Source organism: Triplophysa rosa, linkage group LG15, assembly GCF_024868665.1.
Source record: "Triplophysa rosa linkage group LG15, Trosa_1v2, whole genome shotgun sequence".
NCBI lineage: Eukaryota > Metazoa > Chordata > Actinopteri > Cypriniformes > Nemacheilidae > Triplophysa > Triplophysa rosa.
The window spans coordinates 11,803,594-11,828,778 of NC_079904.1; the positions used below are offsets into that span (position 1 = coordinate 11,803,594).

The window sequence follows — 25,185 nt, forward strand, 5'->3', positions numbered from 1 at the left end:
AACTCCACCGCTGACGGCCATTAATCAGACAGGAACGAGAAATCATGTTAGTGCGGATGAGGTAAAGTTTTATAAATGTTGCGAATAATTGGTGCATAAATAAGTGACTGCTCGAAACAAGCTAGTGGCTTGCTAGACGCTGGACACTACTTTCGCATTTGTCCACGACACAGTTGTCATGTGGTTTTTACGTCAGTAAAGGCGGTAACAAAGGGGAATGTGGATATGTACGCCATTGACAGGCGACTGCACAGCCCCGTGTCAATGTTTAGAATGGCGATTTTCTCACGATTTACAAGTAGTTGGAAACATTTGAGATATTGTAAGTACTCAGCTGAACAAAATATATAACACCAGCCTAGTGTTTTTTTTATATTTTACTGCAAAATTGTTACAAACTGCACCTTTAACAGAGGGTGCTAACTAGCCATGCTAACAAGCTAAACCCCAAACCCTTGTTTTTATCACTCAAGGCCTTTGATATTAGATCTCTGATGTCTAAGTATGTGTAGTACATCAACATTAGAAAACAAAGTTGTCAAATGCTTTAACAGAGCCCGACTGTTTCCTTTTTACATGTTTCACTTCCAGTAGAAACCGACGACGGAAACTGAAGCTTCGGCCTCAGCCCGTACTGTGATGTAACATGAAGGATAACAGAATATTCATGATTATGTTTGGCCTAATGTTAGGTAGCATAAGCTCCAGACAGAGTCGGATCCTGCCTTGATGGAGAACAGTAAATTATATTTGTTAATGGTGCCCGAAGGTTAAGTTTGGTTTTAGCTCTGGTAATCAGAAAGTGATATTATTTAAAAGTGGAAAGCAGGCTGCTCAGCACCGCTCTGCATTTTTATATTCCACCATGCAGTTTCAACAACAAGCAGTGTCTGTTGACATGGTTACTACACTCGTAATGGTTTACACTGGCAAAGCTGATGTCACTCGCTTGGCATAAAGGACGCAATTTACATCACTCATTTCTCTCAATTTTTCTGTTTGCTTTGACGCAATTTGCCGTGATTGCTCGTGGCACGATGTGGCACCATCCAGACAGTTGAAGAGGAAATGCCATAGTCGTTTAGATGGCCTAATCTAAGACAAATGTCAAAGGAAGATATAATGAGATGGTGCCATCTGACCATGTTTTTTTTCTGGAGAGAGCTCTGTCCAGAAAGGAAAAAAGACAGGTGAAAGGAAAAGTCTGCCAACAGTCATGTGCGTCACAGACATTGGCAACTCGAATGTTTCACATTCCTTATAGACATGAGAGGAATTCTGACCATCCTAATGCTCCCCTGGAACTGATCCTGAGCCTAAACTTAAATCTAAACTAAGGATCCTGGGGATCTTTCCGTTATACAGTAGGGGGTGCTGTTACATATCTAATAAAAGTGTACAGCATTTACAAATCCAAAAACAAACACTCTATTTATCTATCTATAGTCTTTGATAAAAACACAGTTTCTCTGTTTTTAGTTCAGAATGTTTTTTTTTTTTTTTAAACTTACACCTTTGAGAAGAGATAAAAAAGAACAAATGATGATGGCTATAAAGTTGTATTTAAAGTAGAGGCTCTGTTCTTTCGTTTGATATATTGTATGTTCAAAAATTCATAAAACAAAATATTCTGGGTGACATGAAAGTGTTGTGAAAAAACTTCAAAAAACACTTCAAAAACACAGCTAAACCTAAACCTAAACTCTTGATCCTGCACCTAAAGCCGATTCTAACTCAAAAATCTCCCTCCCTTCATCTGTACCAGAACTTTGAGGCCTCTCGTTTATATTTTTTACAGGTGCTCAAATTTGCTCTTTCACGAGTGAACACACACGGAGCTGCTACAACATGGACAACATTCCACGTTCCAAGGTAAAGTTTGCATTCCGCCGAGGTTTTGATGAATTTGACAGAATGTGTTGTGGATCCCCTGGTCTGCATGTATTAGCTGGAGTCGTTTCATTGGGCAGTGAAGGAATGTATACGTTTCTAACAAGACTTGTAGCTTTTTGGTTTCAAGTTATTTCCTGTCCCTCTGGATAAAGATAAATACAGCTGGCTGGCAGCCTGTCTAAAAATACGGCTGGCTGAACATTGTGAGACTTTTGGCCCGAATCTTTAAGTGAGAATTTGACAGGATGAATCAAATTGAATGAATCAAATAGAGCGAGCTCGGCTTTAATGTACGTAGTGGGAAAAACAAAGATAGAATCAGTTACTAATGATGGTCTCAGATTCGGTTTTGGTTAAATAAGCAATGGCGCCTTAGAGACTGTTTAATTTTGTTTCTCCTAGACAGTAATGAAATTGAGTCACTTGCTTCTCCGATTCTCTCAAATCTCAAAAAAGTCTCAAAGTGAGCTTAGATGCCATAGTACCAAAGTCTGTATTCAAGTTTATCTGCATTACATTTTCTTATGGACATGAAATTGCTTGAAACAGGTTTTATCATTACAGTACAGATAAAAAAATCTTTAATGGTTTTAACCGTCATCGTTTTTCCAGTTCCCGTTAATCTGAACTCTTGTTCCCTTTACTGGAAAACAGTGAATGGTTGGTTTGGGCTATCGAGGGATATTTAGGTCATTGTGGTCCCAGACTACAGCACAGTACTCCTGTTACACTCTGAATTCTGCCCTTAAACTCTTAATAAAGAAAATGAGATTAGGAGACAAACAGTGGGTTTTACATCAGCAACACAGCAGTTTAGATGCTTTGGCTCAGAGCTGCAGATAACAAAATCATACAGTAAGTACGTAAATTTAATCCTGTAAACTTCCAAGAATGTTGATCAGATGAGGCAAAAATTCCATTCATTCTTTGACATACAGTTCTGTAACGCAGATGAACTAAAAGTGACATACCAAATATTTTTAGCCGATTTTTGAGGTTTCCGGTGTCATGGTGAATTAGCGAATGTACAAGAGGGAGGAGAGAATGTATTAAGAGGAATTGATGGGATTTGTCATTTACAAGTGTACATTTGCAAAGTGCTTAACCCAACTTGAAATGATGTAGATAGTAAAAGCAAACTTATTAGTGTGCCTTTTTTACTAACAAGCTACAAAAAATGACTTTTGCTAAACTAATTAAATTGATCACTTATTATATTCACCTTGCACTGAAAAATAATTCAGTATTTGTCCAACCCAGGTTATTACAAAAACATGGTACTACTTAAGTAAGTAGTATCATAAAACTGCTTTCACAAAGAAACGTTCAAATCAGAATATACAGAACATTGTGATCTTACGCAGAAAGGGATTTTCATTCCTGACCAACACTGCCCTCTGCTGTCTGTATTGGGAAATACACCCTCAGAAGATCAGAAACATTTCGAAGCTACCTAGCAGACCGCATCAGACTTAATAGCGTAAAAGTATTAAATACTATTAATATTATTTTAAAATGACAAACTTTAGACATACTTTCTTAAAAATATTGACGACAGCAGAATATAGAGGAGCCCCTGACTAGATCAAAATTGAAACGAAATCAACAGGAAGTTGTCTTGGCAGTACCGGATGTGTCAGCTTTCTCATTACCCTGCCATATTCTCGGGTGTCTGCGATGTTCCGATACAAGAATCTAAACCTCAGACTTTAACTCAGACTGGAAGAGACCAACTAAGCTAGAAAACAAATTCAAAGCGTCATACTCACATAATTCAACCACAAAATAATGTTTAATAAAGTCTTTCTGTCTCTGTTTCTTTTCGTTATTTAAAATTTTTGGAGACCAATTATTGTTTGAGCTAACCAGTTGTGGTTTCTGTGATGTGGTTAAACCATAAGTTACAGTGTTTCTGTTTAAAATCTGTTTTCCTGCTTGGAAAATGTCAGTAATAAAAACTCGATTTACAGCCTCAACTTATGAGGGGTTGTAAGAGTAGCTCCAAAGTCGGATATTGTCCATGTTTAATCCATTTTTTACAACCTCCTGTAGCTGACTCCACGTCTGAATCATGATGCCTTTTTGTTGTTTTCAATATGGATTTACCATAAGACAAAGCCTAAAGAATCTTCATTGGTGCCAAGCTACCCCTAGAAGACGTAACTAAAAAAACAAATCTTACCGGCCTCCTAGTAGATCTTCAAAGAACATCTTGGGCCATGTCTCAGAGTCAGGAATGAGCTTGAGAGAAGGAAACATTTCTGTGGCATTCTCGAGCACACGTTGGCACATTTTGCTGTGCTGGTGTGTGTGCGAGTGTGTATACCCTGCGGCCTTAACAAGAGATGTTCCGTGCTGTACCAGGGACTTCCAAGCAGTAACAGTGGACTTACAGTACAGGGCCCTGGTGGTAACAGTGGATAAAACTACCTCATGCTTTCATGATATAACACTGCTCCATAATATCAGCTCCAAATTTGATAACCATCTTTTTTACAATTTACAAAATGATATGTATTTTATATACTGTATGTATATGTATATATATATATATATATATGCATGTTTATGTGTTTATAAAAACAGAATTAATATGCACTGTACACAGACATTTATTATGTAAACACAAACTTTTATTCTGGATGTGTATACGTACGATTAATCGTTTAACGTTGTAGCTAGGGGTGTGACAGACAGTATACCGGTATTGCCAATAACCGTGATATATAAACCATGATACTATCGATTATCAATACTGTGTTAATTTTACTTTTTATTTTATTTTTACTATTATTTATGATAATATCATAAATAATTCAGCACTTGTTTTTTGCCTTAAGAGCCACAATGGTTACAAACTCTATCCGCCTCACTACACTCTTTTTACACCATTTTAAATTTGATTCACAAAATAAACTAAGTTAAAGATGAATTTGACCGATAGTATTGTTTCTTCACCAGAAAAATCAATATTACGATAATATCGTTATCATGGTTTTGCCACGGTAACTGTGTAGTGAATATCTGATAACGTGACAGCCCTAGTTGTAGCCCTGAAAAATATTCTATTTAACGTTCAGTTCACCCCAAAATGGTTCCCATTGACTTTCCATAGTAAGTTTTATTCCTACTATGAAAGTCAATGGGGACCTTGTTTTATATCAACTGGAACTGATGCTTCAAAAAAAAACTTACTGTAGCGCATGTATGTTTTCTTATAAAATACAGCATGAACAGATAGCTTGTCTAAAAAACATTTATGAAGGAGAAATGCAAACATAAAATGTGAAAAAAATAATATAATAAAAGACCAACAATACTTTTTTCATTAAAAACAAGTCTTTAAATATTTAAAAGAAATAAACATTTATTGCTTAAGAGATACAGACATCATATAAAACGTTTATGGTTTTGAATAAAATGCCATAATTCATTTATGAAACACATTTTTTTGTAGCTTATGAGAGGAACAGAACTCTTCACTAAAAGCATTTGCTTGTGTTAGACTGTACTGAATTTTTAGTGCAGGTTTAACTTTGTCCTAAACCGCTTTGCAATCACAACAGGTTAGACACTGTGGTGAGCGTTATTATCATCTATTTCAGATACGTAGTGAGATTATGATGATTTAAAGAGAGAGACCCTCGTTTAATGATGCCGTGTACATGAATCAAATGATTTTTTATGAGGAGCATGAATACATCCAGAGGGTTAGTAAAAACTTGACTGAGGCTAAATAAGAATGAATCACAGTGCAGTTACACTATAGTGTCTCCAATATGTAAACCAGCTTTACTGTGCCGTGTTCTGATGGTAAACACTGGGGCCGGTGGGACCTTGTGTAATGTATATAGAGATTTAGAGAACTGAGATGACAGCAGATATTAGAGGTGTAAGTGTGTCTGTAGTATGAGCAGAAGACATGCAGCGAGGAACACGGTTAGGAAACTTTCAAACTGGGACTCTGAGACATTTCTACAGGGCAGAACATCCTCAGACGTCTGCTCTGACTTCAGCTCGGGTGGAGAGACGATCATGCCTTGAATCTGTGACAGAAAAAATGATCAGAAACATTTGAGTTGTTACTTCAAACTATTTAAAGAATAAAAATATACAGTACGTTTACTCACCGACCACTCATCCTGGCCGATCTTAGAGCAGCGGACATTCATGGGGAGTTTCCGAACAACTTCATTAAACTCTTTTCCTCTCTTCCTTGTCCACCTGTATTTATCCATTGCCTCCGTGAAGGACAAATTGCTGAATTTCTTAGGACTTTTAATCACAAAGGGCCACGTTCTGCAGAGAAAAAAAATAGGTTGGGTTTGGTGTAGATGTGTCCTTAAATTAATAGGTCACCCAAAGATAAAAATTAATAAAAAAATAATTATTATTTCAGCATTATTTATTCATCCTAATGTCATTTAAAACCTGTAAATGACTACTTTTTCTGTGGAACACAAAAGAAGATATCTTGAGAAATGTCTCAGTAGTACAATGGAAGTCAATGGGAGCCAATGTTGTTTTTTACCAACATTCTTCAGAATATCCTCTTTTGTGTTCTGCAGAAGAAAGAAAGTCATACTGGTTTAGAATGACACAAGGGAATTATCATTTTAGAGTAAACTTGTTTACAAAATTATACATTTATAAATCTGTAACCTCTTTTTATACAATCAAATCTAAAGTATTCCAAATGTCTGAATTGTGACTGGAATACATGAATTAAAGGGAATAATTGAGTCAATTGATCTCTTTTGCCTCTGTGCTGCTTAGATAAGAACTCCATCTGTGAAATTAAATTGAAAATACAAGGACATTAATCTTAAACCTATATATGATGTCCCTTTTTACCACAGTCCCCAAATTATACACGATAGTTTGCGTATCAAGAATTTACACCTTGATCAAAGACAGTCCTACAGGCACAACATTCCCGTCAGTGAGCTGTGCGGAGAGAGAAGGACAGAGACAGAAAGACAGAGGGCGCTTGAGGGGGAGAGCTTTGAAACAAATCTGTTTAGGTTGCCAGATCTATCCCCTTAAAATCACCCTAATTCCAGCATCCGTGCACAACACAGCTTGGAGCCTCAGGGGGTTGAACAAACACACCCCATCAGCGGGGCTCCTCAGATGTTCCGCATTTTAGATGTACGCAAACCCCACCTCCATCCAAAACAAACATTCGCCCACTCACACGCAAAATCACAAACAAGCGTGTGTGGACGTATAAACAAAGCACACACCCTTTTCTGTTCACTCTCCCTCCACACACATAACAGTGGAATCTATACAAAACACAAGCAACACTGTAATACTACAGAGATGACTGTCATACTTCTGTGGGAGTCAAACACATGTGGCTAAACCAACTACAGCTGTGCAGTCTTAAATCTCATTCAGTATGTTTTCAGATTTATAGCATCACAGAAAGATAACACCTTAGCCAGAGCTATAATTATTAAAGACAGACGTGTCTTTAGTTGACTGCTTTAGATGCAACATAACATGCTACTAAACAGACTGTATACAGTAACATGTAAGTTGCATAACCCATGATTCCCACAAACTGCATGTCTAGGTGCTTGTAACAAAAAACTAATGTTAAAGAAAGTGATGGATTTTTTCTTGCATTAAGAACAGACTGGATTTGATACAATCTCTCAGACGATCTATTCACAGGACAGGCTTGTGGTTTATAAATGTCTTTATGTGTCTCTTAAGCCTCTTTAAAAGGAGACAAACAAATTTTACAATGTCCATACCAGATGTTTCAGAGGATCAGACAAACAAATTGTACTTTTTGATGGAATGATGGGAGCAAGATGCCATATCTTCTTGTAAAGCTCTTGAGCAATTTACCATGATTTGATCACTTCAATGTTTGGCAGGCCTGTGGTGATGACGTCAGACATTTCTTTGGTTTCTCCTGTTTTAAACACTTTTAAAGTTGTTTTTCATTTTATGAGCCCCAACAAACATTAAATTCCAGTGGCCGATGGTGTTTGTTGTTGCAGTGTGACATATTTATTTTTTTAAATCTAACAGCCAGTTTTAGAAAGTTTGATGTTGCAGTATGAATAAATCCGTCCACTTTGTTCCCTGTTCCTTTGGTTTCCTCCTTCCAGTCTTTTTTTTGTGCCACAACCAAAAATCTCTTTGTAATAAAAGTCAGTTTATCCCTTTAAGCGAATAATAGGCAGATAACTAAGAGTTTGGAGTTTTAATCACTTTAAATTTCATTTGAATTTAAACATGATGTACACTACCAGTCAAAAGTTTCGAAACACTTGCTGTTTATTTAGATTTTTTCCACATTTTGGAATAGTAGTAAACCCATCAAAACCATGGAATAACACAATTGTAACTGTGGGAATTATGTTGTGACTAAAAGCATCCAAAATAAATGAACCCTGTGTTATATTTTAGCATCCTTAAAGTTTTCACCCATTAGTAAAAACATTCTCTTGCCATTTTTTCATTCAACTTCTTGAGGTCTCCACTACCTGGGAAGGTTTTTAAACAGTATTGAAGGAACTTCCATCTATTTTGGTCTCTTATTGGATGCTTTTTATTAATTATTTGATCATCTAAAAAATTGTTTTAAAAAACCATCTGTACAAAGTTTTCTAATGAAATAAATGTATATGTTGGCACAATTATATTTTTGTCTACAAATGTAATTTTCATTCAAACGTTCACCTTTAGAATAAACGATTTTTAAGATCATGAGAAACATTTTTATCAAGTGTACATTTATCATTCTGTACATTTAAATAAAAATCCTGAAACTGTAATTCTTGAATCATGATGCATGTATTTGTGATCTCTGTGCCACTGACTGCATAGATATAAGATAGATGCCGCATTAGCATCTGTTTCTATGGGCCGCTATACGTCGGTCGTCCGCCATATTGGAACGATGCGAGCCGGTCTGTGTTGCCAATTTCCGTGGAATTGGGTTACTTTTTAACTGTTGCTGGGGGTTGTTTTATCCACAGTTTAGACAGGGGATGTTAGGCTTGTGATGAATGATTTTGTTTCACAGATCTGGCAACACTGCCAAACCGGTCCGTTAACACCCAAGAGCAAGCTGACTGTGTCTGATTATGAAAACATATTTATTGTTGAGTAAACTCACACATTATACTTGCTACACTAACACATGACAACAACAAAATGGTATCCCATTTTTTCAGAAATTTAAATCTCTGTGGTTTTCACAGCCATGGCTGTGCGTTGTTGTGGCATTCTAGCAAACTGTGAGTGACGTCAGTGGACCGTTCCAAGATTGTGGACACATCTACGTGCCTGGAGCGCTTGAATGAGGCATCTACGTAGTTATATATACTGTATCTATGACTAACTGTCTCTTTGTCGAGTTATGAGTAGGTTGTTTTGACTTACGTAACAGGTTCCTGAATCTCTTTGACCCCGATGAATTTGAGCTGGCCGGTAATTTCTGGTAAACTCTCGCACCTGGCTAGGTTGACCCTGGGGTAGTAAATCAGGTATGACAAACACATCTCATCCCGAGCACTGAGACCTCCCTGTAAACAAATTCTAGGGTGAAGACCTTGAAATACAACACCAAAATTAAACATCTAAAGCACTATTTCAGCTAAAAGTCTGTGACAAATTATGCTACATACTTGACGAAACTAAACTGACAAGCAATGAGCTGCAGCCAGCTATATCTTGATATCTTGAGCGCTAGTGATTTAGCTCAGATTTTTATGGATTATGGACTGTGTACAGAGAAAGAGCAGCTCTGTGTTTTAGCTCAGCCTGTCTAAAGTACTTCACTGGCCGCCTGTGTACAGATAGACGTCAGTTGCTGAATTCATCACAGACCAGCAGCTGTCAGAAAAAATACTGTTTGGCCAAAAGTACACAAGAGTTTTGGTCAGAACACACATGCTCTTGGTGAGATTCTGAATATGGCTAGATTCAAAGTATAATGTTTTATGTCTTTGTTTAATGTAATACTGAATTAATCAAGTTTTTTTGCTGTTGTTTTTTCTTTAAAACCTTGGTAAAACTACACCTGTGTGACACAAGTGATAACCTAGTGTCATTTGTGATTCTGTTAAAATGCATGGTGTCTGGTACATTGTTCCTGGCCTCCCCTGGCCTCCCCTGGTTGTCCTCTTGTCCTCCCCTGTTTCTAGTATATTTGAATTGGTGGCTTAAAACTGGTAATATTTCACACGTGTGTCACCACACAAAGTTCAAAGACTTTAAGCAACTTACAAAACACCAGATTGTCAATTTTCCACTAAGGGTAAAAGTTAATGCACATGAGTCTAGACAGATGTTTCCATTAGTCGAAGATTGGTATGTCTTTAATTTCAACCTGACACCATCAACAGACAGATCCTCATTCTGATGATTATCTTCTTTTTGCATTTCACCAGCTTCCCACAGTTTTGATCAATGTGACCCTGCCTATGAAAACCCAGCTAAAGTCATTTTTGTGATTTACTGTTGTCTACTTAAAATCATGCAACATAATGTAAAGTACATTATGTACATTTCACATTCTGTGAAAATAGCCTTGATAATGGTAAGGCCATGTCAAAGATTGAAATCATTAATAATTGAAATTAAACTTTGATGCTCCTGATATCATATTTAGATGATGAGATGTTAGTCTGGATTTCACACACGGAGTCACAAATGTTTCCAAAACACTTGACCAGGAATACAAATAAAATATATTATTATAAGTTACATCATATTTAAAGGTCCAGTGTGTAATTTTTGGAGGATCTATTGGCAGAAATGCAATATACATAACTAGTCTTCAGAAATGTATAAAGAACGTACATAATGAAGCGTTATGTTTTTATTACAAAATCAATATTGGTGTATTTAAATCTTGGTAGAATCTAACCCTAACTATGTAACACAAATCTAAAGGATTCATGAGTTTAATCTTACCCAAGTCATGTTCATTCTGCCTTTGGTGTTATATCTACATTCTGTGATTAGAGAATCCCCCTGATGACAGAAAAAGAAATGATTAGCTCAGAAATGTCAAGAAACGTCCCAAAATATCTGTTACACTGATTCATGTGAACACTGTTGTGTGTTTGCCATAAAGAAGAGATAACTGAAAGCCATTTAAGCACAAGTAAGGGATAATGTACAGGCAGCCGGTTGTTATCGCAGAAATAAGCTCCGACAGTGTAATCAGGACCCAACGCGAAGCGGAGGAAATAAGGGGCTTATTTCGAGATAACAGGCGGCTGCTTGTACATTATCCTGCTTATTACACGGCTACTTGCCACATGAGAAAAAAACTGGACATGAAATGTGAATCTGAAATATTTTATTAGCACATGTTTACTGAATGCAGACCTTCCGCGAGGAAAAGCCATTTACTTTTGGTTTTAAGGTAAGAAACGACATTCAAATGTCACGAACATTCAATGGTTTAATCAATTTTAAATTTAATGTCATATAGTTATTAAAATACATATTTATATTTAATTTGTCAAAAAAAACCTGTCAAAATGATTTGTTGCGTCCGGGTTACCGTGTGTTATTAGTTTGAGCGGTTGTTATCTGGGAATAACAAACCTTGGAATGTCGCGACTGGCCAATCAGAATCAAGTATTCCAACGAGCCGTGTAATAAGCTAAGATAGCAAGTGAGTCCAATTTAATTTAATTCAATTTTATTTATATAGCGCTTTTCACAATGTGCATTGTTCCAAAGCAGCTTTACAGGAGCAAATAAGAAAAACACAGAAAGGTAAAACACAGCACAGTGCATGGTGTTTATAGACCAAGCAAGATCATTCTAATAAATAATATCTAATAAATAAATGAATAAATAAATAAATGCAGTCTCCCGGTGAGCATGCCAACACTGCACTGCTCCACACAATCCTTTTAAACAAGAACCAGTCCTACAGATATACAAAGGCTATGAAAGGGCACTCTTTATTGAATTTATTACCCAAGTCGTAATACACATAATACAGTAGGTAATACAAGAGATATGAATATTTAATTTGTTGCAAATAGAAATCATACTACCAGGCATAAAAGTGCAGTCTGTCTACTGTGTTGTACTGAAGACAACCATTACATTTACTCTATCTGATGCTGTTCTAAACTCACGATTTTCTTCCATCAGTCAAAAAAGTCGGAAAAACAGAATGTGCACACTAGCCTTATCACAATAGTCACCATTTGCTTTCATTGTCTACAGCAGTGTCAGCATTTATGTTCTATGTACAAATGAAATGAATGAAATTGTACTGTACAGGTTTTAAATGACATGATATTAAAGTGATAGTTCACCCTAAAATTTTAATTCTGTCATCATTTACTCACCCTCTTGTCATTTCAAACCTTTATTACTTTCTTTCTTCCTCAGAACACAAAAGTAGATATTTTGTGCAAAGTCGGTCACTTCTATTGTATGGATACAAAACCAATGCAATTGAATAGTCCAGTAAACAACATTTTTCAAAATATCTTCTTTTGTGTTTTGCGGAAGAAAGTCAGTCATACAGGTTTGAAATGACAACAGGGTGAGTAAATGATGACAGAATTTTTATTTTTGGGTGAACTATCACTTAAAGCAGCCTAAATGATGTCAAAATACCAGATTATCCAAAATCAAGCTTTAGTACTAAAATAAACTTTGACTTACAGGTAAAATGAGTCTCTCCTGGCTGAGCGGCTGGAACTCTTGGAAGTTGAAATCAAACTGGTCATCTGAGGCCAGCGGCGGGAGCTCGACCTGCTGGCGGAAATGTCGTGCCCTGATAGCCCGGCCTGCCAGGTGAGCATGAAGCAGCACTGCAAACACATGAACTCCACTGGGCATCTCACTGTTTAATGACTTATAGACAGAGAAGGACCGTCAGACAGACTTAATCTACAGTAATAAAGTTTACATGGAGGATATTTCTGTTTTTCTGTCCTACCTCCTGTAGACACTCCTGTGTGCAGTGTCCTTCTGTAATATAATCCTGCATGCCTGGCGGGAGCATGTGATAGAGACTGACCCACACTCCTGTCTCGATGACCCCAGCATCATAACGCCTCAGGTTGGGGCTAAAGTACAGGCGCAGACCTGAGCTGTCCACTTTTCCTGTGGTGAGATCAGTACTTTGAACATTTTTGAGGTTTAAGCCTTACAGAAAAGCTGTATCATTCTTGTCTTTGTTATGATTGGGTGAGAAACTGTCTAACGATTATTACATGTTCTATATTCTACACATACTGTAAAAGTCACATTTTAGACCGTATCATTTTAGAGTTCATTTTAAATGAATGTATGTTCTGGATGTCTGTATTGTTGAGTGTTGGGTGTGGCCTTAAATGTTTGTTACCTTTTTGTAAAGATGGATTATCAAAGTGAACTTCCATCTGTACCAATACTGGATCTATTGAGGTTCCTATAGACATTCCAACATGTGGAGGATAGGTGAAGCCCTAGAATGGATAAAAAATTAAAAGTTTTGAATTTACTTCCATTAGAAATCCACTATTTTAATATAAAATTAACTTACTGTATATACACTCTTAAAAATAAAGGTGCTTCAAAAGGTTCCATAGAATTGATGCCATAGAAGAACCTTCATTGTCTAAATGGTTACATAAATAACCTTTAACATCAAAAGAACCTTTCTGTTTCACAAAAGGTTCTTTGTGGCGAAAAAAGGTTCTTCAGATTATAAAAAGGTACGAAAGAGATGGTTCTTTAAAGAACCTTTGACTGAATGGTTCTTTGTTGAACTAAAAATGATTCTTCTAATGGGGCATTGATGTGTAGAACATTTTAAGCACCTTTAGTTTTAAGAGTGTTATATGGAAGAGAAAACAGTTTTGTCAGTGCACATACCAAAATAAATAAACAGACTTTATCACTGTATGCTTAAATTCTAAAACAACCCCATAATGCATTGCAACTAGCTCATCATTAAAAATAAATCCAAGAAATCTCAGGCAAAGCGAGAGAAAATCCTTCTATTAGCATTAATATAAAACACACAAAAAAGGACCACCTCTCCCCCGATAGCCCAAGCGAACAGGATGGTTTCGCAGGTGAAAAAGGAGTCTGGCATGTTTGGATGATAGCATTCATGTTCTCTGTTGATCTCACTTTTGTTCAGATTGCTATCACACTGGTAAAGCAGAATGTGATGGACCAGATTCTCATGACCCTTCTGAATCAACGGCTCAATCTGAAAACAGAACAAAGATAAGCAAAGAATATAAATTTATAGTGATGGTTAAAGCAATTATGTAGTTACTGTACATTTATTAGCAATGAAAGTTATGAGTCTGGTTATTTGTAAACTAATGTACAATATTTAAGAGAATAAACATTAAACATTTCCCATCTACACGCCTGTCCAAGCTTTGATAAAGCAGGGATTAGCCAGAGAAATTGCACAAAAATAGTCTCCATTTTTTCTTTTAGATCCTTCTATTTTGATCCTGTGTGTGGAAACAGCAGTTATGTGTGTGTGTGTGTGTGCTAAAACTAGCTGAGATATCTCTGGAATAGGAAGTAGGGGATTTCAGAATGATTTTTCTCCTCACAGTGGGCTTCTTCTGTCGGAATTGGAATTCTAAATAAAAACATTTCCAACAGAGTGATCTGTGTCCTGCTCTTCCTGGAGCCTCTGCCTGAATCAGTGGGACCCGGGGCCAAACAGTGGCTGAATAAATATTAAACATTCCGCTTCCACCTCTCCTTATTTACCCATGATGAGCCATTTTGGAGTCTAAAAGCTAATGGAAATGTTCTAATATTAATCTATTGGAGAATAAAACCGTTTTCAAGCAATAGCAGTGTCTGATTCATCTACCTGCAGTAAAACAGATTCAGACCGTAGTCTCCATACTTTATGATGGCACTGTTATTATACTGATGATTATTGTGAAGCTGCATGGTTGGACCAATGGTTTGCAAATGTTGCTAGTAATAATAATTATGTTCATTGACATTAGATACTGAATTATTATTGATAATGTTACTTATAAAATTGTTATTTGAGTTAAAGGGGTCATGTGACACGGCTAAAACAAATATATCGTTTGTTTTAGATGTAATGCAATGTGTATAGAAGATTTAAGGTTCAAAAACGCTGTATTTTCCACATACCGCGCATGTTTGTACCTCCTCTTTACCCTGCCTCTCTGAAACGCGCAGATTTTTTACAAAGCTCATCGCTCTGAAAAGCAAGGTGTGCTATGATTGGCCAGTTAACCAGTGCGTAGTGATTGGTCGAATACTGCAAGCGTGTGACGGAAATGTAACGCCTCTTACCATATTTCTAACATCAGGTTCCAAAGCAATTGTACTGACAGGTACGCCCACCTTACTTGCGTGTACATTTGGGCAGTCTTAGTCAAATCATACCACGAACTTATGTAGTGGTATGGGTGAGTATGCTGGGTGAGCATTCGCTTTTAGATAGAATGCATCTTTTGTTCCCACACTTTAATTTTTGCAATTTTACTTGTCCAATACATGCATGGGCAACTTATAACACACCAAAGACACAGAAAAACACGTATTCGCGCCATATGACCCCTTTAATGTCAAGTGCATTAAAGAAACTAAATTTCTGTCATTGTTTATGCTCATGTTATTCAAAACCTGTGGAACACAAAAGTTTACCAACATTCTTCACAATATCTTCTTTTGTTTTAAAGGGACAGTTCGCTCAAAAATAAAATAATGCCATTATTTACTCTTCCTCGAGTTGTTCCAAATCTGTATAAATTTCTTTGTTCTGTTAAATACAGAGAAAGATATTTGGTAGAATGCTTGTAACCAAACAGTTATTGGCCACCATTGACTGTGGTACAGTCAATGGTCAACAATTGTCAATGGTAGCAAAGAACTGTTTGGTTACAATCATTCTTTCAAATATCTTTCTCTGTGTTCATCAGAAGAACAAATAAATGCATACAGATTTGGAACAACTTGAGTACATGCAGACAGAATTTTCATTTCTGTTCCTTTAAGCAAAATGACATGAGGGTGAGTAAATGATGACAGAATTTTTATTTTGGGGTGAACTGTCCCTTTTTCTAATCTATGTAACAGATACAACGTTAACTTTTGTACTAGTAAATGTTGAAATTAACATATTGAAAATGCTGTAGAATAATTGTTTATTGTTATTTTATGTTAATTTAGATAACTAATCTTAAGAATTGTAAAGTTTTAAAATTGTTACTCCTTTTCCTATGTAAGTAATATGACTGTGTTTTGTTATTGTGAAGCTGGTATTCTTCTGATTTCGCAACTGGTTCAAAAGTGCCTGTACCTGCAAAACATTACAATGCATGTGAAATCTGTAGCCTGTATTTTGGAACTCAGTAAATCAAGGTCACTGTACATTTCACAGATTTGCCAGACAGCCATCTTTGGCATGAAATAAGCCATGACAAATTAAATGGAATACGTGAGACGACAGCAAGATCTGAATCTGGACAGTGACAATACAGGCTGAAACAGAGAGTGAGAGCACAGTGTCTGGAAAATCTGTTCCTATTTGACAGTTACACATCTGCTCCACGGAACAGGCAGGAAACAGAGCAGGAAATATTCAGACACTGGTGCGGTTATGGGAGCAGCTGCTGGCATCTGACATCACAGCCTGGAGCTTTTCAGATTCCAGGCTACTGTAAAGAGGACGGGAGGGAGGTGAATCAGGGGTCAAAATTAATATAAAAAAGATTTATGTTTATAAACATATGAAGGGTTAATGAAAGGTTATTCAATAAATTCATCCAATATTAGGACAGACTTTATATGAACTTTTAATTAAATATATTTTAATTTTGTTCCTTTATCACCAGTGTTGGGTAAGTTACTCTGAAAAAGTAATTAATTACTAGTTACTAATTACATATTCAATAGTGTAATTAGATTACTGTACAAATTACTCTCTCCAAAAAGTATTTAGTTACTTATTACTAATTACTTTCTATATCCTACATCAACCTTGATTAGTTAAGTGATTCAATGATAGACATGAAACTGCTTATTTAATTCATTCAAATAAATAATATTAAACTACATAAAGTACTCTTATTAACTGACCAAAGTATTACAAATGTGAGAATTACACATTAAAGCACGGACTTTAAAGTCAGACTCTGAATTTTGATGTCATTTCCACTATTGCACACACATATATTACACAAAGTATTTAGTTTAATTACATCAGAAGTAACTGTAATTAAATTACAGAAAAAATAAGAGTAATCCCTTACTTTACTTTTTCAAGGGAAAAGTAATTAAATTACAGTAACTAATTACTTAGTAACTAGTTACACCCAACACTGTTTATCACAAACATATATTTTCATATCTATTTGGTGTGGCTTGACTATAATTAAGGCCTGCTTTTCTCTAAATACATAAAACATTGGTAAAACGTTGCTCTGTGTATGTATGTTTCATCGCCTGTAATATACAGACTGAGTAAAAGTCCCTCACTGTAGCTTCTTTGTATTCAGCACATTACACTATATGCTGACAGTTTCACTTTAACTAAATGGGTCACATTCATACTGTGAACTTCTCGCTTCTTCATGAGCACAGTCAATGTTATCCGCTAAAAACGTGCCGCTGTAGTCGCAGTGATAAATTCATGATGCAGATGACTGCATGTGTGCTCCTTTACAGCTGAATTTTTCAATCACACCAATCTGTTAATTAAAGATTAGTCCCTCTGAAAAATTTGTCTGAAAGCATGAAACATAATTGTGGTGTTTTATCATATGATTAAAGTCTTTTAGCATGACCTATTCTGCCTCTAATTAAGAAAACTTGAAAAGCTCAGTTGCGAGAATACTCTTTCATCTGCAGCAAAGGAAGTATAATTCCATTAACCTGTCTGATCTATAAATACCAACTACAAAAGACAATAATAAGCAGGTGAGACAGACAGACAGAAAGATGAAAACACAGGTGATGTTTTCATACCTAGTTGAAGAGGTACAAAAACAGCAGCGAGGACATAATACGAAACATAAAACAAGCAAGGCTTAACATGAAATCTTATAAATCATGAATGTCTAATAATGAATGTGTCATCTGTAAACAAAGGATGCTCTTTTTCTAGAACTACATTTTTCTGAGCCTTTATGCAATTTCTTTGAAACAAATGGTTTCAAGTTTCAATGGATGTAAAGGCAGTTTGACTTCACACAAGTGTCCTAACAAAGCAACCACATGTACAGTAGCACATTGCACCACTAATGTTTGACTACTAGAAGGTGTCCAAATTCATTTTGTCTCAATTTTAAATGTAGATATTGTTTATCAATAGAAATTTTTTATTTAAAGTGTGCTTGTGGTGTCTTTTTTAAACGAATGCCACTTTTTTTTTTTAGCACAAAGACATTCAAACATTTTTAAGTGTGCCTTAAAGGGATAGTTCACCCCAAAATTGAAATTCTTTCATCATTTCCAACCTGTTTGACTTTCTTTCCTCTGCTGAACACTGAAGAAAATATTTTGAAGAATGTTGGTAACCAAACAACACTGGCCCCCATTAACTTCCATTGTATTGACACAAAACCACTGAGACATTTCTCAAAATATTTTTGCTTGACATGAGGGTAAATAAATGATGATAAAATTTTTATTTTTGAGTGAACTAGCCCATTAAGTCTCCAACTACTTGGTTCACAGTATATGCAGTATTACATACAGCATACAGTATGTTACAAGATCAGCAGATTCTGTAGCCATCTTTAAGAATCGGCTGAAAACACATCTCTTCCGTCAGCACCTGACTTCTAGCTCTTTTCTACTCTTTCTATAAAAAAAACGTAGCTCTGTATACTGTGGTAGGCTATATGAGACCCATTTTATTGCACTTATGTTGTTCCAGCTGCTTCCATTGTTTACCTCATTTGTAAGTTGCTTTGGATAAAAGCGTCTGCTAAATGACTAAATGTAAATTACTGCGGCACATTGTGCTATATGGCACTCATGCAGATCATCATGTGTGGAAATAACATTTGCTTTGAAATGTCCCCAATATTTCCTTAATTCTTTGTCCTGCAGGCTAAACTAAGTGGAGTGTAATTGTGGAATTTAATTTAAACTATTCGTGAATATGAAACAACATTTTTACCAAATAAAATCATTTTTGTACTCACTCTGATTACATGATGTTTCCTCTTCATCTCTGGGAATTTAAATATTCGGCACCAGTACGTTGTCTCCTTATCAGGCACATGAACCTACAATATTTGAAACTGTCTTAAGACTTTTTATATTTTATAATGAAATAATCAAGATATGTGCCAGTCACAAGGCGATTAAATGCGGTTAAGAGTTGAATTGCAGCAAACAGCAGTGTTTCATTTTGGTAAGGGCAGACGACTAGAGAGTGTGGACTTCCAGCTTTTATTAGTCTCATTTCCTGCTATTTTCTTACTCAAATGTTCCATTTTTGTTGTTGTAATATGTACACTCTTATAAAATCTGGTGTTTGGCTGTACTCTGCAGGCTGAAAGGGGGCCTTGTTTTCATTTCAAATAGGCAATCAGTAGGGCATTTGTATTTTTAAAAGGATTCACATGTAACTACTTATAACCAAAAACAGTTCAAGAACCTTGATTTCAAGCATGTAAAAATAGACAAAACAGTAGGTACACTATTTCCTGAAGCTAAGCCGCTCCCTGTCACTCTCAGAAAATCAAAGGCTCTAGCAGTCTGGCAAATGCACTTTCCTCACCTTCTCATTTTGAAGGTCAAAGAAAGCTGTTCCTGCTGGGATGCTGGAGCTGGTTCCTGGGTTAAGTAACCGTAGGCTCTTTCTTCCCCTGTTCATCCCGTGGTAGACCGGCCCTGATGCACCCACGTCCTCCTCGTGGAACGCCCAGATCACTCTCACCGTACTGCCCTGGGCGGTGACAAATTGTGGGCAATTACAGACTCAAGTGCAAGAGACCTCCTATATAGGTAATAATTAAACAACAGTTTAGGGAATGATGTTTCCCCTAATGAAACACTGCACTATTGTTTTATTCCCTGGACGAAAACGTGTCTCAATTACATTTATGACTGAGAGGCCAGAGGCAGAGCTTGAAAACTCCTTAAATTGTGGATAAAGCCAGTAAATCCTGCTATTTGATGAATTTTGCTCTATGCAGTTTTAGGAAATTGGCCCAAAATTGTTCATGAAATTTCTTTTCAATTGTTTATTGATTCCCAATTTTGTTACATTTACATTAGGCTACATAACATTACACATATTTCTAAAATAACACATGCAAAACATTTGAAAACATGAGTTGCACTTATACGTGTCTGTTTACAATTTCACAAAAGCTGAAGGTTGTGTGTGCACTAACAAGTTAATGTTAAGGAGAAACGCATAGACTTTCACTTGCATACTGTATGCCAATGCACAAGAACAAAAAATGCAGGTGAAGTTGAGCGAAAACCTTACCGTAATGACTTTGTCATTGTCATCACATGTCTGAATGTTTCTGCTGAAAGCCAGGACAGTATGTGTATCATTTTCCCTTCCATACAGCAGCTGGTAGCTCTGGACTGGGTCTTTATGGACCTTTCTGCTTGAGTCTGTGAAATAGTCCTGAGGGAAGAAGAACCAAGTTAGAACTCTCAGGTTAAATTATTGATTCTAATTCAGTAACAAAGTTTGGTATGTTATACTATGTTTGGCAATAGTGTTATGTTCAGATATTTTGTTTGGTATCTGGTCAGGTTTGCTATTAAATATCGTTGTGACTTAACTGGTAAAGCATGGCACCAGCAACACTGACATGGGTTCAATCTAATGGAAGTTAATATACTTACTAAATAAATGATAAAGTGATAGTTCACCAAAAAATAAAGAAAATTCTGTCATCATTTACTCACCCTCTTGTCATTTCAAACCTGTATGACTTTCTTCCACAGAACACAAAGGGAGATATTTTGAAGAATGTTGTTAACCGGCACCCATTCACTTTCATTGGTTTTGTGTCCATACAATGAAAGTGAATGGGTGCCGGCACTGTTCGGTTACCAACTTTCTTCCAAATATCTTATTTTGTGTTCTGCAGAAGAATGCCATACAGGTTTGAAATGACAAGAGGTAAATGATGACAGAATTGTCATTTTTGGGTGATAGCAGCGATTATGATATGGTGTTCCCCAGGGGTCAGTCCTAGGCCCAATACTTTTTAGTATTTATATGTTTCCTCTTGGGTAGATAATTAGGAAGCACGGGTTAGGGTTTCATTTTATGCTGATGATACCCAAATATATATTAGTACGAAAACAAATATAATGGGTACCACGGCAACACACTCTGATTGTCTACATGATATTAGAACATGGATGCACCAAAACTTTCTTGAATTAAATAATACAAAAACTGAGGTCCTTCTTGTCGGTACTCCAGCAGCTGTCTGCTATGGCAGAAATTTTAAACTGCACTTTGAAAATTCTGCATTATGTCCTTCTTCCCAAGCTCGTAATCTTGGTGTTGTCTTTGATTCTCATCTGACTCTAGATGCACATATTAAGATCATCTCCAAATCTGCATTTTATCACCTTCGAAACATCGCCAGGATCACGCCTTTGCTTTCGCAGCCAAATGCAGAAAGGCTAGTACAAGCATTCGTCACCTCTAGGGTTGACTATTGCAATGCTGTTTATAGTGGCCTACCTGAAAAATCTTCGAAACATCTGCAGTATATTCAAAACTCGGCTGCGCGCGTTCTTACTCACACACCTTATCGACAACATATCTCCGGTGTGCTTAGGAACCTGCATTGGCTCCCAGTAAAAGCACGCATTGACTTTAAAACACTAATTCTGACCTATAAAGCAGTACAGGGAACTGCTCCCTCATATCTGTGTGAACTAGTCACCCCACATAGGCCTTCTCGCATTCTCCTTTCGTCAGATTCACTCCTCCTCAAACAGCCATCATCCAGGTTAAAATCTATGGGTGATAGAGCATTTTCAGTAGCCGCTCCTAGGCTGTGGAATGCACTTCCTTTACCCATCAGGAATGCTCCCACTCGAAGTAGTTTTAAGAAACAGTTAAAAACTCATCTTTTTATGACTGTGTTTTAAAATGGAGAAATTGTTGTTTTACTCTTTCACTTTTATTATCTTATAATTACTTGTTGGTTATTATTGTTGTTTGTTGCTTCTTAATTTTATTCTATTTTTATATTTGTAGTAATGGATGTATTTTTATTATGTAGCACATTGGGTGTAAGAAAAGCGCATTATAAATAAAAGGTATTATTATTATTATTAGGAGATATTAGGCCAAATATTAATATCTGTTAATATGCAGCACAATGGTTCTCCTTTGAAAAAGCATTTAAAAGTGTTCGTTTTACTATACTAGTCGGGACATAACATTATTCTATCCCGAACCTTTAAACCTAACCATCACACAAACATGTGCATGACATTAGATTCAAAGAAAACCACAATTTGACCGATTTTATGAGCCGTTTCATTTAGTAAGGACCACTAAATTGCCCTCACAAGTGGGTTGTAATGATAGTTTACTGTGAGGAGAACAAAATATATCTAAAACAAGGACACACACACACACTTACTGTATATATAACCTCAAAATGTTTAGTCAGCTTCATTGTCAAGTGTTTTTAATAATACATTCAAACACAATGACGTAGACGTTTTGGAGCAAAAGCGGTTATGACTCACTCTTGTTTACAAAACACAGTAATGTATAAATAAAAGAGCCTTCATTAAACAATATAATGAACAGTCCTTGCCTACAGTAACAATATTTAAAACATCCATGATAACAGTATTCATCATACAATTAAAAGTCAGAGGGGGATTGCACAGTACAAAAAGGATGGACTGCTGGTGTCTGTGTCTATTTCCTGTTCAACCACGCCTGGATTTAAACCTTTTCAATACAAGGCATCAGCAATAATATTTGAGATTCTTAAGAACTGTGAGCTCAGTATTGTCAGACAGAAATCCAGACCAGGGCAGCTTCCTGAATGTAGGTCACTTACTGTGAAAGATTTACGTCCAGAATATTTCAGGAAACATAAAAAGCTGATCTATGATTAATTGTTCTTCATTGAATCTTCATTGTTGTCACGTGTCATGGGTTCGAATCCCAAGTAAGTGCAATTGGAAATGTAAGATAAACCCCATGAACATACGAGTTTCATTGACAAAAATGTCACACAAGTCTTCAGCATTTTCACAAGTTTTAGAAATAGAAAACATACTTGAGAATACTGAAATGATTTAATTTGTGAAAACTCAACAAATAGTGGTATTAAGAAAGTATATATAGGCTAATAAAGCAAAAGGCTTCTCATAGCAGATTATTTTGAATTGTAAGTATATCTAAATGTGTAATGACTATAGATGCTATAGATCTTGTGATGAGAATCGCATTTCACACTCAAGGTGCGTTCAGACTCACCAGTAGATATGGACTTCCGTTCAGCACACCACCTATTACGATATCAGACGAAGCCATCGCACCGGTTGGCGACAAGCCAAATCCTATATATCCTTTCGTTTCCACTTCTGCTTCAAACGATATCGTTGACTCGTCAAATCCCCATTTAATGTTGTATCTCCCATCCCCATCTAAGGAAGCTGAATGGACAAACCCTGTCTTTGGTGAGCATGCTGAGCAAACCAGTGAAGTTAAGAAAACTACAGCGCAAAGAAGCTTACTTCCAGACATATCGAGCTCAATCGAAAAGAAAGGCAACGGACGCGTTTTATCCACAGAGCTGTTGATGGAAATATGCAACTTCCGAGGGCAAGAGTGTTTGTTTGCTTTGGTGCATTGGAGGGATCGGTTCAGGCACTGGCAGCCTCCCACCACTGAACTGTTGAAACTTGTGTGAATCCCCTTTGATGTGAAATACACGTAGAGCTTAACATCGTGCCTCCGAGAGAGCGACGTGACGCGACAACACGCCGCAGGTTTTGTCACAAAACCCAACAAACTTTCTTAGAAATTACAATTTAGGACCTGTTAGGATAAGGCCAATTAACTGGCTGGAAGTTGTATTTTGCTCTGTTTAACGTATCATTAACTTTAATAACACTAACCACTTTTAATTTCTTTTATTAGTAAAATGTGTTCTTTACGAGTAATGAGGAATTTGTGTTTTTCTGGTAGCCCAAGTCATATTGGCTGTCCTTGATTCCCAGTTAGCAAAAGTCATTCGGGAATCGAACATCCTGTGTTCATATTTAAGAAACAGATGCACATTGAATTATTGCATGAAATGATTCGTAATTTAATTAAAATTCATCGGTTTAATTGGATTTAATAATTATCGTGTTTAGTGTTTGGTACTAGAGAGAGTGAGTAGGCTAAATCATGATAGGCAGGCAGTTATAATTTTGGCATGGAGTTTTGACAATATGGTTACAGATCGTTATAAAACTCGACTAGCAGGTTTAAGCGTCTCCGAAAGCCAAAATTATAGGCCTAATAGTATTTGTTTGGAAGGTGCAACAATTTAACATTTGATGTTTCTTGATCTTAAGAATTATTAAATGCACCACAACACAAATTATAACAGGAGTTACTGTCTACTATAATACCAGAAAACGTCACATAAGTAACAGAACAAATTCACAAGGCCCTGTTCTATTCTATTCTATTCTATTCTATTCTATTCTATTCTATTCTGCATTTGTGACTAATCCCTGCCATCTAGTGGTGAAAATGAATAATCTGGTTTTTAAAGTGATAGGTCACCCAAAAATGAAAATTCTGTCATCATTTACTCACTTTCTTCTCATATCAAACATGTATGACTTTCTTTCTTCCACAGAACACCAAAGAAGAACGTTGTTAACTGGCAGCCATTTGCTTGCATTGGTTTTGTTTTCATACAATATAAGGGAATGGATGCGGCGCTATTTGGTTACCAACTTTATTCAAAATATCTTCTTTTGTGTTCTGCTAAACAAAGAAAGTCATACAAGTTTGAAATGACATGATGGTGAGTAAATGATGACAGAATTATAATTTTTGGTTGAACTATCCCTTTAAGGAACACTTTAATAATGTCGGTATTCATCCAGTCAGGTATCCTTTGGGTTTTTTTCCGATAGCGGTGCCAAATCGATACTTTTAATGCGGTACCGGTGCCCGCGGTGCCTAAATCGATACTTTTAAAAAAGAGCCACAAAACACCGGTAGATGACATTAAAGAACAAAATGTTCAACTAAAAAATATTTATTAACTAATAAAAAAATACACAACAAATTCACAATTAAAGTTTTAAGTGAAT

At 36.3% G+C, this 25,185-nt stretch overlaps 1 protein-coding gene and 1 long non-coding RNA gene across 3 annotated transcripts; one reads left to right on the forward strand and one right to left on the reverse strand.

Annotated features, from left to right (window-relative positions):
• Positions 1-1,803: 1,803 nt before the first annotated feature.
• LOC130566391 (uncharacterized) lies at positions 1,804-15,646 on the forward strand. Of its 2 annotated transcripts, none has more exons than XR_008964462.1 (4): positions 1,804-1,872; positions 12,564-12,693; positions 12,848-13,010; positions 14,465-15,646. It is a non-coding gene; the product is annotated as an uncharacterized LOC130566391 (long non-coding RNA). The 2 variants fall into 2 exon arrangements; XR_008964463.1 differs by having other exon boundaries at positions 14,515-15,646.
• Positions 5,268-23,836, reverse strand: moxd1 (monooxygenase, DBH-like 1). Its single transcript, XM_057353842.1, has 12 exons — positions 23,345-23,836; positions 20,351-20,497; positions 19,634-19,801; positions 19,053-19,136; positions 13,922-14,101; positions 13,247-13,349; positions 12,839-13,005; positions 12,562-12,753; positions 10,837-10,896; positions 9,301-9,443; positions 6,024-6,192; positions 5,268-5,939 (listed from the first exon to the last, which is right to left on the reverse strand). The coding sequence occupies exons 1-12, from the start codon at positions 23,612-23,614 to the stop codon at positions 5,778-5,780; spliced, it is 1,845 nt and encodes a 614-aa protein (XP_057209825.1). The 5' UTR covers positions 23,615-23,836; the 3' UTR covers positions 5,268-5,777.
• Positions 23,837-25,185: the final 1,349 nt, after the last annotated feature.